Source organism: Anomalospiza imberbis, chromosome 22 (assembly GCF_031753505.1).
Source record: "Anomalospiza imberbis isolate Cuckoo-Finch-1a 21T00152 chromosome 22, ASM3175350v1, whole genome shotgun sequence".
Taxonomy (NCBI): domain Eukaryota; kingdom Metazoa; phylum Chordata; class Aves; order Passeriformes; family Viduidae; genus Anomalospiza; species Anomalospiza imberbis.
In genome coordinates this window covers 4,123,633-4,142,395 of record NC_089702.1, presented here as the reverse complement: position 1 = coordinate 4,142,395, position 18,763 = coordinate 4,123,633, and the positions used below count along the sequence as shown (strand labels likewise).

Sequence of the window (18,763 nt, the reverse complement as noted above, 5' to 3'; positions counted from 1 at the left end):
CACTTCTGCACAGTCCAGGTGACATCAATTTTCTTGTTATGAAGAGCTCTCCAAGAGTCTGGATGTTCCAGTAACTCACCAGTGCAAGCGCAGAGCGTGGAGGAAGGCTGAAAGCCCCTCCATGACCAGCAGAATGGCCACTGTCAGCGTGGCAAAAGCAGCAAAGATGAAGAAGAGGCCCAAGCCTCCCCCCAGGCTCCTCACGCTGAGGCCGATGTGGATCACCATGGTCCAGAGCACTTCTGAGAGCTCTGCGAGAGAAAGGGGAGAGGACTCAGCTCAGCAGCACAGGGGGGTGTTCACTGGTAAAGTAAAAACTAAAGTCAAGCAAACCCCTGCTACAATGAGGTGGAAACTGAAGCGGGACAAGAGCTTTCGCAGCCAAATGTGCCAGGAGACTGCCTCCAGCTGTCGCCCAGGGCAGGGCAGAGTCCTTGCTCAGCAGCCTTTGCTTTATTCTGCCACTTTAACTCCGCTGCTCGCGGTCAGCAGAGCTGCGGCAGCAGACCCCGGCGCGTGGAGCTCGCTGCTCCCGGGCACTGCGCACGCAGCACTGTGCCAGGGGAGCCCTGGGCAGGCCCAGCACCCAGAGCTCAGCTCCCCGAGGGCGAGGGACACTCACGTGCGTGGGCCAAGCTGAGGGCCCAGAGGCGCAGGTAGGAGGCGGTGTTGGAGATGCAGCCCAGGCAGTACTCGATGGTGTGGATGGCCTGGTACACCACGGTGTCCCCAAAGTCAAACTGCAAGGGAACAGAGGATGAGGGGAGCTGGGAGTGCAGCGTGGGCCAGCTGGGTGGGGACACGGGCAGGGGGACTGCTGCTATCACCAGGGACGCTGTGTGTGACACTGCACACTGACACTGTCTTCTCCTGGTTTAGCATGCCAGCGCCACAAACGGAAAAATGGATCTCGTCTTGACAGGTTTTGCAGAATGACAAACGCTGGGATGTGAATATTGTTTTCTTATTTTGCTATGTGAGAGTCAGATATTCCAAATTCATCCATGGGCTTAGCCAGGAAAAGACCGTTCAGCAGAAGGTGGTGCTGGTGTGCACTCCCTGGTAACCCAGAGGTGCTGCTGCAGGAAGGAGGCAGTGCCCCAAGCTGTACTGTGTGTGCCTTTGCTGCAGGAGCATTTTGCAAGACATGAACCTGCCCTTTTTGAAAGCAAAAATAATGCATTAAGCTACCCTGAAAAAGTCACATCTGTGTACCATTCACTGGCAAAGTCTCTGTGCCTTGGTAATTTTCTGCAATAATAAAAGAATTTACAAGGAAGTCTGCCATGTAGGGCAGTTTCTTATCCTGCAGCTTGGGAAAGCATTCCCTGCAGTTTGGATTTAATCCATGCTTCAGAAACTGCTCAGATTTAAGTGAACACGATGTTTTAAATACATCCAGTGACTAATGCTCTAGGCATGCACACAAAGCTATTTATATTCTTAATTCTCCCCAAGTATATCGAAGGCAATAAATATTTTAAAGAATTCAGTTAAATCAGCTGTCAAAATTCTAATCCTTTCTCCACAGAATGTGAGCTGTGAAGTTCTTCACTAAAGGCTGCCCTAGCCAACAGTTCCAGCTCTGGACACACGAGGCAAGAGGGAATGTGGGAAATGTTTAAACAATGACCTTTCAAAGCTGAGTGCAACTGCCAGAGAGATCGACCCCTGAGCCAGGAGTGGGAGCACTGGGATTGCTGTGGGACAGCCCTTGTGGGAGGACAGGTTTTCCCCAGGTTCAGGGAGACATCATGTACACCAGAACAAGAACCCCGTGCCCCTCCCCTTCCCCCCTGTTCCACACAGGCCTGTGCACAGCAGAGCTCTGAGCAAACCACTCTCAGCACCATTTTCAGCAGCAGAGCCCTCGTCAAGCTGTTCTGATTTCATGCCATTTGTATTTTTTTGTAGTAAAATTGGTCACCTGATAGTGCTGAAACCTACACTCAATCCTGCATCAGTATTAAACCCCCACTTTTTCAATACTTGTTACAAGTGCTTATGAATGAGCAGTTTCTCAGAATGGAGCTTCTGGCCAGTTCAGTTCTTGAACTAAATGAAACTGGACTGGTTGTGCTGCATTTGCTCTCTGGGTCAACCAGCATCATCCTTAACATGGCAGATAGTTTGTGGGAAGAAATCTCTTTCAACAGATTGCTGCAGCACAGAATTAAGAAAGCCACAACATTAAAAAAAAACAAACCAAAAACCTGACGCTTCTTTGGAGGCTCAAAAGTGAAAACTTTTCAGTTTCAAACCTCCAGCTGAACAGTTTCCCAGGTGACTGGGACCAATCTGCAGACAGGGGACCAGACAGACAAGCTGTATAGATGAAGCCATTAAAAGTCTGTGGAGGTATGTGTGTATGAACTAAAAATGGCCTGTAACATGAAAACAGCAAGATCTTTTGGAAGACAAGATGCTGTGACATAACAAGTTCCATTCAGCACGTTTTACACCGATGGGAAATGGCCCAGGTACACATGGAGGCAAAGCTGCTGTGCTCTTACCACCTCGTCCTCTGTAGGCTTGAAAACACAAATTTACATTTAGTGCAGTGCTTTGATCACATGAATCATGAAGACATTCAGCAATTCCCTCCTACGCACGCCACGGAAAGCAGTACCACATCCCATGCACTACAGAGGCAGGATCTGCTGCAGCCCTTCAGAGGCTTCAGAAAACTCCCCAGCTACCTGAGATCCACTGGTTTTCTCCTCTCCCAGAGGAAAGGGAAGTAATTAATATTAGCCCCAGCAGTCAAAATGAATATATAAACAAAATTTCAGTGCTGCAGAAATACAGCCCCCGATTTTCCACTGGCACGGGAGAAGCAGGTAACATGTGGCACCCGGGAGTGCTGTGCACCCCTGAGATGGTGGCTCTTTGGGGACAAACAGAGCCACATCTCCCAGGATCTGCAAATTATGCTGCTTTTTCTGGAGTCCTGGGAGTGACCAAGAGACAGTCAGTGAGAAAACTGCTAGGAACACACTTCACTGGGAGTGTTGCTGTTTAAACAGCCTGGAAACAAGTAACTACAGTCCCAGTGAGCTCATCCTGCTGCCGTGTGCAGTGCCCTGAGAGCGAGGATGCTCAGGTGCTTACCTCTTCCCCCTCCTCAGAATGGGTAGATAACTGGTCATGTTGAATGATCTCAGCATCCTCCTCCGTTGGGCCATTGCCCACCCGGATCCCACCAAAGTTGTGCGTGCCCTGACACATGCAGAAAAGAAAGAGCAAAGTGTTGTTTGGGTTTTAGTGCAAAAGTGCAGGTTTCTCATGACTCCATGTGCAGCAGCAGCTCACAGAGGAAAATAAAATATTAAATATTAAGGCCCAGATTAAGGCAGGTACAATTCTATTTCCCAGCTTGGATGGGAAAGGTGCTGATTCCTGCTGGGGCTGGGGGGAAAAAAAAAAGTCTGTCTGAGTGAATCCTTGGTACATTTCTACAGTGTAACTGCAACCATGAGGACAATAAAGGCACACCTCTCAGAGGACATTTGCAGGCTCTGACATGCAACAGCCCCACGTCCTGCCCAGCACGGCTGGACAAGCACACACCACTGGTGGGTACTGGAGCAGGTCATGGAGCTGACCACACTAACACAAACACACACACACTTGCTCCCACCAGCCTCAGGCACACCAACACTGCATGGAAAACCAGATCTTCCCCTGCTTGGAAACTCTACGTTGTGCAAGCAGGTTCTTTTAGAGACATTTGTTCTGACATTTAGCATCTGACCCTCAGCTGCACCTCCAGGACTCCAAAGGGAAAAGAACAATACACAGACTGAGCTGAAATGCTGAAACTGGGAGCAGATCTCACCTGACCCCTGAGTCTGGCCCCTAGAAAGGCAAACTACGACACCATAGATAGAAATAAACCCTGTGCCCAGCTTCAGCACTGTCTTGGGTCACCTGTGACACAGGATGTGACCTGACTTGCCACATCCAGACTGTGGAAGTCCAGGGATGCCCATGCAGATGAAAGAGGCTGAAGGTCCCATGACCTGGTGCTTGCACAGACCAGCAGAACAGCTCCTCTGAGTTCTTCTACCTTCTTTGTCCTTAGAAGCCTGCTTTTATTTCAGGCTGAATTATAAATATGCTCAAAACACCAGATATGAATTAGAGATTTTTGTCAGGTTTCTAAAAACAAAATAGGTAGGTGTTTATGCTCTGAAAACAGAAATAAAATTTAAAAACCCCTCCATATTAACAACTAAGACAATGCTTTTATTAGGATTTTCAGTATCTCTGAAACACCACAAGTCACTGATGACTCCTGTCAATATTCTATTTATGTATTTCTAGCCTGTGTGAACTTGCACTTGAGCAGCCTTTCCCTCACACTCGACTCATCCATTCCCTGTAACCCAGCCAACCTAAACACAGCTCCAACAGCTCCAATTGTTTACTTGATCCTTCTAAGCACACTTCACACAAGACCTCCCCTCGCAGCTTCCTGATGGAGATGCATTTCATTCGCTGGATGGATCCTGCACAAAAGATCCATTTTCACTTCTGACATTTCTGTGAGGAGACTAGAATGTCATGAGAGAATCAGCTGATGTGTCCCTCCCAGCACCTCTGGCACCTGGAGAGCACAATGTGCTTCACACAATTGGTGAGATTCACGCCTCCTAGTCAGCCAGGCAGATTCAGAACTAAAAGGCAGCTGAAATAGGCAGCACTGGGGAAAGGACTAAGTTATGGGGCTGCCAAAATCCTCAGCAGAAAGCTCTGGCAGCAAAGAGCCATCTGTAAACTTAGAAACACGTAAGTCAAAACAACTGCCACCGAGAAGTTTGTTTGTGCACAACCATTTTAGAATAATTTCAGGTCAAAGTGTGTACAGGACAGATGTGTCACAAACCCAATGATTACTGACATGGAGTTGCTGGAGGCCATCACATCATTCTGTGATCGCTGTGTGTTTGGGAACACGTAATGCAAACAGAAATGCTGCACTGAAAAGAATCCTAATCTATCTTAAACAAATACACAAGCAGAAGAAAAAAAGGGAATTTAGCATGGGGGGATGTGGTAGCAGGAAATCCTGTGCTGCTCTGCAGGTTGGATTCAGCAGCACTCCTGCATGGAAGTGTCTCTGCACGCACAACTAGCATCCTCCAGCCTGGGTGTTCATCCAGAATGTATCAATTTGGCTAAACTTTGCTCTTTCCAAGAGAAAGTGTTTTTCACCCTAAAGTTGCACTTGCCATTCCCTTACGAAATTCAGATACATTCCATGCTCCCTCGATAACCAGACACAAAGCCCATCTGCAATGCATCAGGCGAGTTTGAAGTGCACTCACTGTTGCAGCCGCTGCTGCCTCGAGCGCCTGCGCGTTCGTGCTGCCCTGGGCCTCCTCGGGCTGCCCTTCCTGGGGGTGGACGGAAGAAGAGAGAGGGAGGAGGAAGAAAACAAAAAGAGAAAGGGAGACGAATGGAGGGGACATGGGAGGATGAAAGGTGGTCAGAGAAGGGAGAGGGAGTGTCTGTAACTGAACTGATCTTTGACTCGCTGCACACCCTCACAGCGCTGCCAGACATGCAGGGAGCGCTCGCACGTCTCCGCGGTGCGCGTGTTCCTGCATCTCACACACAGGTACTGTACAGTGCAGCTGGAGACCTGCAGAGCACCCCAGCAGACAACCTCTCACACGACTCTCTAAGTCTCTTTTAATTGTTTTGGTTTTTTTTTAACCATCCAAGCTGCTTTAACAAAGATAGCTGAGAATCCTGCCAGCCAATTCCATCTCTGTTTCCCACTGCCAGCCTAGCCCAGCCACAGAAATGCATCCAGCAGCCAGTGAGGCTGTTCCTAACCAGCTACCAAAGCCCAAGCCAGAGACACTGTTGTGATCATTACCGACATAAGGGGTTTTTAAAAGCAGGTTTGATGCTGGATCCAGATCTGGGAAGCAGGCAGGCAACACTCTGTCTCCAGTAACACCCACCTGCTGGTATGCCCAGGAATATGCAAAAACACTTTACAGGTTTCAATGCAGTGTGAACCCATGAATCCACGCTCAGGATGGAGAACACAGCTTTTCAACCAAAATCAGTTTTCATATGGAAAATATAAAAGGGAGTCACCCACCAAGTGCTTTCTCCTTAAATACTGCTGGCGAAGGACCAGGGGTTTGGCTACCAGCATCCATGGCACACACAGCAATGCTACCACCACAAGGAAGCACTGGAGCCCTTTCTGCAAAAGAAACAAGTTTCAGGTAATTCAGTTGCAGCCCCTGTCAAACACACACAGAACCCAGCAAGAATGGCTGAATTCCCAGCATGTGGATGCTCCACTGCCCCTCTCTCTCCTGGGAACAGCAATTAAGTACTTAATGCCTGCAGCTGCCACCTGACTGAGCACAGCATTTAATGCTGAGACTGGGTTAGACTGGGGAAAAATCCAGAAGATCCTGCAGGGAATGAGAATTTGGCAGATGTCTGATACTGTTGGGAGGAAAAAGCGTTGGGTGTCAAAGCTAAGCTGAGAGGAATCACATTGCAGACATGGGACAGTATTCCTAATTGCTTCCCACAATTAATCAGGATCCACGTGTTCTGAAGCCACAGCTGACTTATGGTCAGACAAAATTTCCTGCTACAGGGATTATTCCTTCCTTCTTCAACATTACATAGTATCAGCCTTCAGAAATGCTCTGTCACAGTGGAAAGATGTTTCATGCTTGATTTCACAATTATGACAAGGTCAATGAAACACTCCAGTATCACGAAGCATCTCTGATTCTGTTCTAGCAAGAGCACTCACCTGCCCACTATAAAGCATCTTATTACTGGTGTCCTCATAGGAGAACAGAAACATGTTGATAAAGTGTATTAAGAGGCTCGGTGCTTCCTTGGATGTGTGAGCATCATAGGCTGTCCACTTGTAAAAGATGAGAATAACAAGGTATCCAAAGAGGGAGGACATGAAAATCATTTCTGGGATAAATCCAAGGTATATGTTCAGTGGCTTCTTAAAATAGCTACAGGGAAGAAAAGAAAAAGGAAGTTTATATTAGATTTGGTTAGAATTAGGGCAAAAGCTCTTAATAAGAGTGTAAAGACAGTGCAGGGGCTCAGCAATGACAACAGCTGGGCTTGGAGCACTGGAAATACCTGACAGGCACAGTTCCACACACAGCCAGGGACAACTGCACTGCACCTTCCATCAGGAGGTGAGGGCTGACAGGCATCTTACACCACACAACACCCAAAGACATTCCATTGCCCCCACCATGAGAAAACCAGAGCAAAGCACTTACATGTGGTTGAGGAGACTCAATGCAACACCAAAGAGCATCTGGAAAATGCCAAGAATCACAGACATCTTCATCTTAAAGGAATTGAGGAAAGCCAGCTTATTGCTGGCAATATTCCAGATCTGTGAAAAACAACACCTAGTCAGATAACCAGGGAAAGGAAAACACTCCTTGTAAGCTAAGCAGTAGGAACCAGTCAGGAAGTGTGAGGCTGAAAAAGCAGGTTTTTAAAGATGTGTTTGTCCTGCGGATTTCTTTTGGGGAAGTGAGCAGACAAGCTTTCAGCTGGGAACAGTCTGCCAGTAACTGAGCCCACCACTGAGCAGGAATCAAACCTGTTTTCATGGTACCTCAAAGATGCAGGAGAAAAGAGGCTGTATCCTTAACAGAAGAGAATATGATTATTCATTTAAAGGAAGAATTACACACAGGTCTGATTTCCTGCACTTCCTCTTTGTGTAGAACCCACACAAGGTTTGTCATACATTACAAGCAGAGTTAAGAGGTGTTGATGCAGGCAGGTACAAAGTGGCAGGATTACTGGGAAACGTACATTTCCAAGGGTGACTGAAAAAAGAGATTAACAACTTTCCCTAAGGTAAAAAAGTAAGTTCAAAAAGTGATTTTTAAGGCTAATCAGATTTGATTAAAGCACTGCAGGTTAGAAAGGGTGAGAAAGCAGCCTTTAATGGACCTCAGAACAAGGGTCTCTATCCCAAATCTGGCATCTCAGTAGGAATTCTGTCGTTCAAGAGGATTCCTGCCATTGATGGACTTGCTAAGGGCTGGGCTGGGGAATCTTTCACAGAACAGTGAACAGACAGGTACTTTTCTTTCTGCTGCCACAGAGGATTTTGCCCAAAAGACTGCAGAGGAAGGATGAGCTCTTACTGGGTCAATGCCAAATGGGTAGGGCCCACCAAACACCCCTGGGATAGCAGGATCCAGCTGCAGCAGGGGGGTGGTCTCCAGCAAAGCATCTCTGTTTGGGAACAAGATTGTACAAACATTAACAACAGCAATGCCACCCTCCTTCTGTAAAAAATAACAACACTCTTCCCTTGTGAGAGCAAGAAATAGCTTAAATGGAGAGAACTTCAAGACTGTAGAAACTGGATGGTTCTAGGGATTTTCCCAAATGAATAAAATCCTGTTTCTTGGCCTTTTACTCGGTGTCACAACGAAGACAGATTCAGGGGACAGGAATCTTGAAAAGTCTAAGGGGAAATAGATGATAAACTGCATCTTTTTAAGTTTTCTGGGGAAAAAAAAAGCCATTTTGAATCTTGGCACATATCATCCCATTAACACCCCTCTTCCAAATCTACCTGAGCCAGAGGTCAGAAAATTTTGTTTTCCTCAGCTGGAAGGACAATGGGGAAGGACAAGTCACCTGATTCTCACTGTGTCTACAAAGTCACCGAGGGTTTACTCACGACCAGTTGGCTTTATTGAACATTGGCCGGACGCTCCAGGAGGAGCCGAACATGTTGAGGGATTTGGAGAAGCAGTCGTTGTAGATGAGGCCCGTGTACGTGGAGAACAGCCCCATCAGCAGGATGATGTACCGACCACTGAACACCATGTTGAACATCTGGTGTAAAAACCCAAAAGGAACAAAGAAGTCCGTGAGAACAGGGAAAGTCCCTCCTAAAGCCAAACCATCCCTGGTTTCCCAATCAGTCTGTTGTTGGACAAACATTGGCCACATGAGCCAAGAGCCCAAAATCTCCATTTCCCCTTGGCAGGGGTTAAGGGTGCAAGAGGGAGCAGAGCAGCACAGATAACGAGGATAAAGGGGCACCGTGGATCTCCACAGGGGACCCAGGAGTAGCTGGAGAGGACAAACTGCACTGCACAGCCTGATGCAACTCCCAGCTGGCAGCATGAGTTTGGAACCAGGAGCACAGACCCTGTCAGACTCCTCCAGCCCTGCCAGTGTATCTTAACTCTGGTTCAGCTCCTGTCAGCCCTGAGCCAGCAAAACCAACCTTGAGCAGCAAATAGAAGAAATGTCAGGGATGGGATACATATGTACAGGAATTGGGAGTTTTGCAGTGGCTAAACCCCACTATGATCCAGCTAAATTAGGGGTGATTTGTTTACGCCAACTTACCTACTACACTTGATAATTTCCTTCAGACAAATGAAATTAATAATTTCCTATAAATATATAAAAGGAAAAATCAAGGGATCTCTATACTGTTATGAAATTACACTACTCTGTGTGTGTGTGTGCTCTTCAGGCTTCCCAGCCTGTCCACGTGCTTCAAAAATTCCAAAGGAGGAGTAATGGGCATTGTCAATTCAATGGGGAAAGGATGGGAGTCAACCAAGCTGCAACTCTTTGTTTGAAATGCACAGCTCAGCACGATCTGCCACTTCACCTCATTGTCACTCTTCTGGGACAGAATCCGGCTTTCCCTCACCACCATCCAGACAGCAATCAGAGTCATCAGGATTCCGTGGCCAAAATCCCCAAACATCACAGCAAACAGGAATGGGAAGGTGATGATGGTATAGGGTGCTGTAAGGGAGAAGACAACATTCCCAGGGCACTGTGTGTTAGTCAGCCCAGATTCATCATGGTACAGTTTAGGCAATTTAGCAAATACAACTCCCCAGCTTCCCCTCTGTTACTGAAAGCTGATGAGTGTCTACTGGAACTCTCTATTAGAGATTTCCACACAGAACAGGCAATACAGATAAACATCATAACTGAAAAATTTGAGACAGAAGTCTTGGACTTTTCTGCATCTGAATTTACCTGGATTTATTTCCCGATATGTCCCAATGCCATAAGCATCAACAATGTTTTGAAAGCCAGAAGTAAACTTGTTAGTTTTGTTGTATGTGGGTGGGGTCTGATTGGTTTGCATCCTGTTTAAAATAGATGGGACAGTGGATCCGCTGTGCTCCTGTTTGAGAAAAACAAAGGGAAGATCAGCAAACCCACCCTCAGAGCATTGGAGGACTAAGTTCAACACAGCTGTCCCACTGGCATTTGGAAAACTGCAAGCTTGAGTGCTTGCAGTGTGCTTGCACAATGAGACTGGAGCAGCTGAGGAAGGCTGCCAGGATTCCACTGCTCTCCACTTCGTGTAGCAGGAGTAAAGGTGAAAATTGTCTGTGTAGGACAGACAAGAACACAAAAAGCAAGTGGAAGGACTTGAAGAAACCCAACTCTCTTGACTATCTGAGAGGAGGGTGAGTTTGCCAACGTCCTGGAGAGCTCCTCTATCCAGACACCAGGACTACAGAGCCCAGCCAGGGGTAACTAAGCATACCAAAGGACTCACACACAGTAAACTCCTCACCATTCCAGCATTCACCTGAACTTTAACCTTCACACAATGTATTTGTTACTTCCTTTACCTCTAAGTCATCATTCCTGCATGCTAAATAAGCTGTCCTCTGATTCCAACAGCCCAAGGGGATGGTGCTCAGAGGCTCACAATTCAGAAAAGGCAATGAACCCCACGTGGTGCTGCCGCAGCTGACTGGCACAGCATCTACTCACAGTGCCTCTCCTGAGAGCAAACTGGATGGAATCGAGGTCAGCAACAGGACACCAGACTTCAGCAATCAAGCACTTCTGTGTCACGTCGATGTTGCACAGGTTCAGGGTGTGGTAAATCGCCTTCATCTTCCTCACTTTGATGAACCACACGCGGATGTTTTTAGCAGCTGCCTGCAAAACCCTCTGGCGGTGATCCTCAGTTTGGTTCAGCACCTTTCAGAGAGCAGGAGAAAGATGAGGCCAAATCATGGACCAAAGCTCAAGGTGCACCAACAAGATAAGCCCTTCCCACAGAGGATGAACGACCAGCTTGCTCCCCCACCCCAGGCACAGGCTGCCCCATGCCTGCGCTCTGTGATGTACTCCCAGAGTAATTAGCTCTGCTGAAAAGCTAAATGCCTTTTTCCAGGGACACTTTCTCATTATTTTCCTCCTCCAGCTCCAAGGTCAGTGGTTGTTTCAAACAATGACCTGTGCCAAGATCACAGGGAACAGTTTTACCTCCACCCAGGTTAAAAGAGCAGAGAAGAGTTCTGCAAGTAAAGGGTGTGCTGCCTTGAAAAAACACACAAATTACCCTGGAAGACTTGTTTACTGAAGGGAAAAGGAGAAAGTGTTTCCTACCGAGGGTGTTTTCCAACTGGAACATATTAAACTCAGGCCAAGTCAGATTTCCAGAGTGGAAAGTCTTAGATTGCAGGGAAAGTGAGGACACAAGGCACATGTTTCTTATAGCAGTTACACTGCTTCTGAGTTCCTGTCTACTTTAAAATATCTTTTGAGCTACACTGCACAACTCCCCACTTGAGACAGTTTATGTATCAAATAAGTAGGTCAAATTCAACCCTTTTTCCTTTTAGTTTCTGAACCTCTTCTCATTTTTTGTCTCAAATCCCTTAAATCTTTCTACATTATCACATACTGCCTTTCTTCGCTGAAGCAAGCACCGGGTATTTCAGAGGTGGCACCCACAAGATCTGGGAACTAATTACTTTTTACCAACATTCAGGCTGCTGCACAAGAGATTAGTTGTAAAGCAGAAGCTCTTCAGGACAGCACAACGTGAAAATATAAAGACAGGCAGAAAAAGGAAGAGCTAAATTAATGTTAGCATTGTTTTATCTCAGCATGAAAAAAGTTTAAATGTTTTCAAAATACTTGCAGATGAAGCAGGCAGTTACACAACATGCTCTCAGAGTCAGAACCTACAGGATCTCCCTAAATGAGTTCCTCTTTTCTCTCTGCTATGGAGTTCTCTGTAATTATTTGTTTATAATGAATTGCTTAGCCCTCCAGAAAGATCAAACCACCCATCCCAAATCCTGACACAGAAACAACTGAGCAGTCTCCAAACACCTCTCTTGCACTGCTGGTCTCAAGCTACCTGAAGCTGAAAATATGGTCATCTCATAGGGGCAAAAATCCTCCTGTTTTAACAGAATCTAAAGTTTCCAAATACAGTTTTCAACCATATTATTAAAAAAAAAAAACCCAAAGAAAGTTCATTGGCTCCAGTTATTTTACCATCTGAAGATCATCAATTCTGGTATTGACACCAGAAGCCATTTCCTTCCGCTCCTGAGGTGTTTCTGGGCATGGGTAGAGGGAGGCCCGGAACCTGGAAGACAGGGAAGCACCTCAGTGACAGAGATGGAAAGAAGATCAATCAGTCAGGGGTGAGCCAGAGGCACCTTGAGAGAAGTTGCTGATCAGCAGAGACTGCCAAGCAGAGCTCCAGCCCCTACCTCAAAGGGATGCAGAAGTGCTTTAGGCCAAAGCAGAAGTTGAGTGCTAAAGAAAACAGAAGTGGGAGAGAATCCTCTGCTCCCTGTGCTGCCAGTGTCTCCAGGCACTGTCACGAGGCTGGTCAGCCATCCAGCTGAGGGGGGATGCTGTCACACCAGCGCAACTGCTGATAGAAGCAGTCACTGTTGTCTCCACTGTGAGAATATCCCACTGATGTCCCATCAGGCCTGCCCCAGAAATCACCACTGCCTTGTTTTTTTGCATGCCCTAGCATAGCAGTTGGGTACTTTGAGCATTACAGGCTGGGGAGTGGCAAGTGTGACTGTAAAATGCGTTTCAGTTTTTTATGGCACATTTCATTTGCTCTCTAAATATGTGCTCCCGCAGCCACTGCAAAACAGGGAGTTGAGAAATATTGATAAAAAGTAATGTCAGTGTGTTTCAAATAATTGAGAGCTGCCCAGCTGTCAGACTTTCATACCCTTCACAGATCTTCTTGACTCTGTTCTTCAGCTGGTCACCTTGGAAGAAGATGATAAATACAGACTTGTGCACGTAATCCCCCTAGAACAAAGGAAAGAATTGTAGAAATTAGCACTGGCTAATTACCAGAATTCTAATTTTCCTTTCACTGAGTCTGTCCATCAGAGCTCAGATATGCAGAACAGGTCAAGAAATGTACCTGATTAACACTGAACAAGGAGAGCAATTTTATCATCCTCAGTACAGAATGCCTGCACTGTATTTGTGTTCAATGAAGCAAAATGCCCCAGGTTATCCATTACTGATTCTATAAAGTAATTGTATTACTATAGTACTAATTCTATAAAGTAAGTGGGAAAACCTGGTAAGAGATCCAAAAATAACGATGATTTTATCAGCACTTAGTTCAGTCAGCTCACCTACAGAATCAAGCCAAAAGAGTGAATGAAGATTAAAAAAAGTGGAGTTTAACCAGTGTGGCTCCCAGGCAGGCCAGAGGCACATTCCTTGCACAGCTGTGTCCGTGGGGGCAGCCAGGGCCCCTTTCCTGCATTTGTTGACAAGTTATTGTTCTACCTTACTTAGGAAATTTTAACATAATGTTTCAAGAATAATTACATTAGGTGTAACCTCAATTTAAGGAAGTTCTGCACAATAAGAACAAAGTCTCTCCTAGCAGACAGATTATTCCACAGGTCAGCTACCAGTGGTTGGTGGGACAAGGGAACACATCAGCCTCACATGAGAAAGAGAGGCTGTTACTGAACTTCACCTCCTGGGTCTGTGTTCCAGGGCAGCCCTTCACTAGGGAAGAGCAAGGGTGCCCCAAGTTTGGGCAGTGCCCACTGGTTTGAGCACAGAAGACACTGGATGTAAAACCAGGCCCAATCACAACATTTATTATTTATTTCTATAGTAATGTGAACGATGCTGAGGTGGATGTTTAAACTACTGATTAGTGAATTATGAAAAAATGAAAGGTTCAAGTTCAGAGAAATGAGCTTCAGATACTACACACCACCCATGTCCCAAAGAGCATCTGCCACGGAGAATCACTACTCATTGCAGTTTGGGCCAGAGAAATCCCAAGGCCCTGCTGCAGTCCATATTTTGAGTTGTTTTCCCCCTTCCAACAGCACTCCCCATCCAGCCTCCTATTTTTGTTTTAATTAAACAGGAAAACATTTGTTGATGAAGCTCAGAGGCTGCAGCAGGTGCTGGGATGGACCTCACTGAGGAACAGTGTGGAAGAGGTTTTACAGTGACTTCTGTGAGCCAGAGGGAAGTTTGATAAGAGGATCCATGTTTAGCCTTGAAAGAATTTTCTACCAAGGTTGTTGACATAGGAACCAAGAAATAAAGGAGGATAAATAAGAGAAACCTGCAACTGCCTATTCCAATCAGCACTTTGTCTTTCCTGAACAATAAGTAAAGTGTAAATTTGGGAGTTTTGTAAGAATGTATAAAAAGCAAGCGCTTGAAGCTTTCTGAAAGTGGAGTGTGCTGCTTTTTGCTGTCCCTGCCTCAACTACAACAGCACAGAGGCTTCCATCTGAAGATCCCTTCTAAGTTTAGATGCTGCTGCTGCAGCAGGAGCTCCGTTACCGTGACGGGATCCTCCAGGGGGTTCTCGATCTCGGCCTGGCGCAGGAAGACGTTCCCGCGGCACACGCGCCACAGCATCCGCTCGAACGTGGGGATGCGCTCGCGGTTGATCACGCCAGCCACGAACCTGCAAGGGGACAGCACGGCCTGAGGGGCTGCACCTGAGCCACCCCACAGCCAGCACACCGTGGCAACTGGGGGCTGGCACCGAACCAAAAGCTGTAAGAACCCTGTTTTGACATTAGTTCTTCAAGCAAAATGGAAGGTTCTCTAAATACACACAGCAAAACAATTGCACTATAGCACAGGCTCTGTTTTTTAACAGAAGGAAGTAATATTTTACAAATATATAAATCACTGCTTACAGGAGAAACAAATGCATTAAGATATACAGTTTCTAGCCTTCATCCCCCTACATTCCCCTGGTACATTGGCTGCAAGGGTTACAGCAGCCATGGCTGCCCGTGGCTATGTCCTGGGCTCATACTTAGACCTCAATGGACCAAACCCCATGTCCAGATAAAGTATTACACATGCACAAGGAAGCCTGGAAGCAGCTGATAAAGAGGATGTAGAACTATACAGTTATTTCAGACCATTATGTGCCCACAGTAGTTACAACTTTCAACAAAGCTCTGAGATCTCAGAGTGTCTGAGGAAACAACCAGACAGGCTTACACAGAACAAACTGGGTTAAAACTGTTCGGTGCAGAGAAACTTGTGAAGGACAAACATGAACTGGGAAGTGAATATGGACAGGAAAAGAGCAGAGAGCAACAGCCAGTTTTAGATCAGCTTTCATCTGCTTGGTGTGGAAAGTTCCACAAGTGTGCTCAAATCATTGCTGCTTCCACAGGCTGACAATCCCTAACCCAGCAACCCTGAACTGCAATTACCCAAGGCGGAGCGGGGCACCTCTTCCCATCTCGCTCGGCTCCAGCAGTGAAGAGGATTCCTCCAACAGGTCTGGATCCGCCATCTGCTGATGATGCAATTCAGCCTGAATTCACAAATCAATTAATATCTAATGAAACCAGTTAGTGGCATGCAGGGAATGAGGAGCCAGGAGATAGTTGTGGGAGACAAAGAAAGAAAAGAAGAAAGGAAAGGAAAGAAAAGAAAAAAGGAAGAGCAAACATAAGACAGCAAAAAGAGGAATAAGATGACAGAAAAGACAGCAAGAATCACACATGGAAGGAGAAAAACAGGAGGAAAAATGGAATGGCTCAGCAGGGCTTCCATACAAGAAAGGCTTGAGGATTGTTGCAACAAAGGGGCTGGGAGATATATAAGTCTGAAGAAAGGCAGAATTCAAAAAAAAAAATTCAAGTTTTAAACGCAAGTGATGTTCCCAAAAACGATTTTTAATGGCACAAACCAGAGAACACACCTGACTCATGTATTTCCCCAGATATTAAATTAATTTATCCTTATTCACCGTATGGTTCACCATCAGTGACACAAACACTGCTCAGAGCAGGCTGGCAACACGGCATATCTCTTGGCCAGCAAGGCACTGAAACAGGACAGTTTTACACTGTCCTTCTTTGCAACCAATTTGCAGGCCAAAATTCTTAGGAATATGGCTTGTAAGTGTCAGAAATTCAGGTCAAGGATGCTCAAATCATATCCTCTTTTGCACCATCTTCACACTTGTTCAACCCCACCTCACACTTAGCTCTACCTCTGCAGCTTATAAAAAGAAATGCCAAAGATTACAGTTCCTGAGCACAACCAGAGGGCCAAAGTCTACCCTCTGTGGAATGCAGGAGGTCTTTCCCACAAAGCCACCAAGGGAACTTGTTAAACCACACTGGAAGGCAGAGTTTGACCCAAGGACACTTCACATCCACGCACACACACAGAGCACAGCCTTGCAAAACCTGTGGCAAGTGCAATAACTTAGCCCCAGTCGCTTGTATTTGGGCAAGAGTTGTGTCAGAGTGAAAATCTCTCCAACGCTTTACCTGCTGGCCAAATTAAAGTGCTTGCCACGTACAAGAGAGTTTTTGCAAGGCCAACACCAAAAGCAGCTCAACTGTTTGTACACACACTTGCTGCAGCTTAGGATGTCACATGAGGGAGGGAGCCCTTCACTCGGCTTGGAAAGGCAACACAGGAATTCCTGATCCTTTCAACTTAAAGGTGACTTGTTGCAACATCAAAAACTGAATGAAAATTCAGTTCATAGAAAACACAACTAAAATAAGAAAGTTTGGTACCTGAAAATGAAACACACAGACCAAACATCCCAGCAACTGTTTGACACCTCGATTTCAGGATGTTGAAGAACAGTAAGTTACAATTGTTAGAGGCTTGTATTGTATTTCCAGTAACCAAGACACTGTCTGGGGTAATTTTTTGTGATGTGCAGCACATTTTAACAGATGATTCATGAAAAAGGAAGGACAGCACACGTGACACCTCTGGATTTGCCTCACCTGAGAGAGAATTTGTTATATACGTTTAATATTAGCTTGGCCCATTTGGGCTATGGGTCCTTTATTCAGGACAAGTCCTGCTTAGAGGGGGTGGAATTACAAAGCAAAACAGTTTAGAATAAATGTGGATTAGACTAGTTTAACTACAAGAAAACAACATTTTGCAAGGATTATTTGCATTACAAATTCCACGTTCCTTAAATTAATTTCTCAACAACTCTGATTTGATGAGCACACCCTTTCTAGAAAGGAAATGGCACAGCAGCAGCAGCTCTGAAGGATTACTAAAGCACTGCTGGGGGATTTAATAGAAATAAAAAATTGAGACTATGTGGAAATGGAAGAGCTATCCAGTTCCAGTGCAGGAAAACAGGATTCTGGGAAATCTACTTTGAATATGAGTTTTCACCAGCAGTGAGTGAAATGTCAGAGGTATTGCGGACTAGATGAGGTCGTTCAGGATTGGAATCTTCCAAGCATTTCCATGACAGTAATCAAGAAGCATAATACAAGAACTTTCACTATTAAACATTTTAAAATTGCTTATTGATCCCCTGATCAGCATCCAGATCAGCACCTTTAATCTCAAAAAAGGTTTATTTTCTCCACTGATGATTGCAGTCCTGCCCTGTGACGGTTCTGGATGCCCAGTGCAAACCCATACAATTCAAGCCCCTTCCAGGTCACAAACAGGACAAAAATCAACGTTCACAAGAACTAAAAATGATTCATGTCACCATCTATTAACCCAGAGCCAGACAGAAGTGACAGATACAAAGCAAACAGAGAAAAGCAGATGGCAGAAGAGTCAGAGGGAGGAAGAAGGGACTGCATGCCATTAACCGTTACTTTTCCAGTCTTCTTTTACGCTCACACTCTAGGCAAAGCTCTCAGAGAAATCTCTCCAGCTCATATGGCTCTTCATAAGCAAAGACAAGAAGACTGAGAAAAGGAGCATAATCATCAACATGGTGTGTTGGAACAAGAAATGGCTGCTTGAGCTGGAATGGTCACAGGAAGAACAAGGGGACATTTTGCCACCCTCCCTCCCACCATGTTCAAACTCTGGAGAGCAAATGCCCAGCATGAAGGAATTGGAGAGTCAGCCACTTCTTGTGCAACTCATTACTATGAATAACACAATCTTAATTACAAGTTATTGTAGTCTTCAAGTGTTGAAAGTGCTGTGCAATGGCAGCATGAAGGAAGCTGGCCGCTCTGGGATGGTGAGCAGAGGCAGCTCTGGGCTGCTCGGGGCTCCCCCCAGCTGTTTGCTGAGCACAGAAAGCTGAGACAGGTTTAAACTATCCACACTTACATTTTACTGAGCATCACCTGTGAGCTGTTCTGTTTGCTTTTACGTAGAGCAGCCTACGTTCCTTGGTGTATTTTGTTTTATTACTACAGAAAACAGTTAAAGAGAAGCAGAACACATCTAAACTTTCTGTGGCTGGTTTGTGTAAGGCTGTGGGTGACCTGCCATGGACTGTTTAGAAAACTGATTTTGATCTTTAAATTTAGTTTGATCCCACTGCAGTTGAAGAAGAGCAGTGGGCAGAGAGGACAATAATTAACAAGGCCAGGTTGGATGAGGCTTGGAGCAACCTGATCTAGTAGAAGGTGTCCCTGCCCAGGGCAGGGGGGTGGATGGGGATGAGCTTAAAGGTCCTTCCCACCCC

The 18,763-nt window shown here is 45.9% G+C and overlaps 2 protein-coding genes across 6 annotated transcripts in view; both read right to left on the bottom strand.

Moving 5' to 3' along the window:
- The window catches only part of ATP6V0A1 (ATPase H+ transporting V0 subunit a1), a 65,514-nt gene that overhangs the window by 4,628 nt on the left and 42,123 nt on the right, over positions 1-18,763 (bottom strand). Inside the window, exons 6-22 of one of the 5 annotated variants that reach the window (XM_068212321.1) lie at positions 15,540-15,643; positions 14,644-14,770; positions 13,037-13,119; positions 12,334-12,427; positions 10,810-11,022; positions 10,057-10,207; positions 9,677-9,816; positions 8,726-8,883; positions 8,181-8,271; positions 7,293-7,411; positions 6,797-7,013; positions 6,119-6,226; positions 5,331-5,399; positions 3,112-3,219; positions 2,514-2,531; positions 623-740; positions 80-251 (exon numbers count right to left, since the gene is read on the bottom strand). In XM_068212321.1, coding sequence (XP_068068422.1) covers positions 80-251; positions 623-740; positions 2,514-2,531; positions 3,112-3,219; positions 5,331-5,399; positions 6,119-6,226; positions 6,797-7,013; positions 7,293-7,411; positions 8,181-8,271; positions 8,726-8,883; positions 9,677-9,816; positions 10,057-10,207; positions 10,810-11,022; positions 12,334-12,427; positions 13,037-13,119; positions 14,644-14,770; positions 15,540-15,643 — 2,090 coding nt within the window. The remainder of the gene's footprint in view (positions 1-79; positions 252-622; positions 741-2,513; positions 2,532-3,111; positions 3,220-5,330; positions 5,400-6,118; positions 6,227-6,796; positions 7,014-7,292; positions 7,412-8,180; positions 8,272-8,725; positions 8,884-9,676; positions 9,817-10,056; positions 10,208-10,809; positions 11,023-12,333; positions 12,428-13,036; positions 13,120-14,643; positions 14,771-15,539; positions 15,644-18,763) is intronic. The other 4 variants (XM_068212317.1, XM_068212319.1, XM_068212318.1 and 1 more) reach the window with 4 other exon arrangements.
- The window catches only part of ODAD4 (outer dynein arm docking complex subunit 4), a 241,591-nt gene continuing 225,045 nt past the window's right edge, over positions 2,218-18,763 (bottom strand). The window contains exon 10 of the mRNA XM_068212341.1: positions 2,218-2,258. Within this exon, the coding sequence (XP_068068442.1) occupies positions 2,233-2,258 (26 nt within the window). The 3' untranslated portion in view covers positions 2,218-2,232. The remainder of the gene's footprint in view (positions 2,259-18,763) is intronic.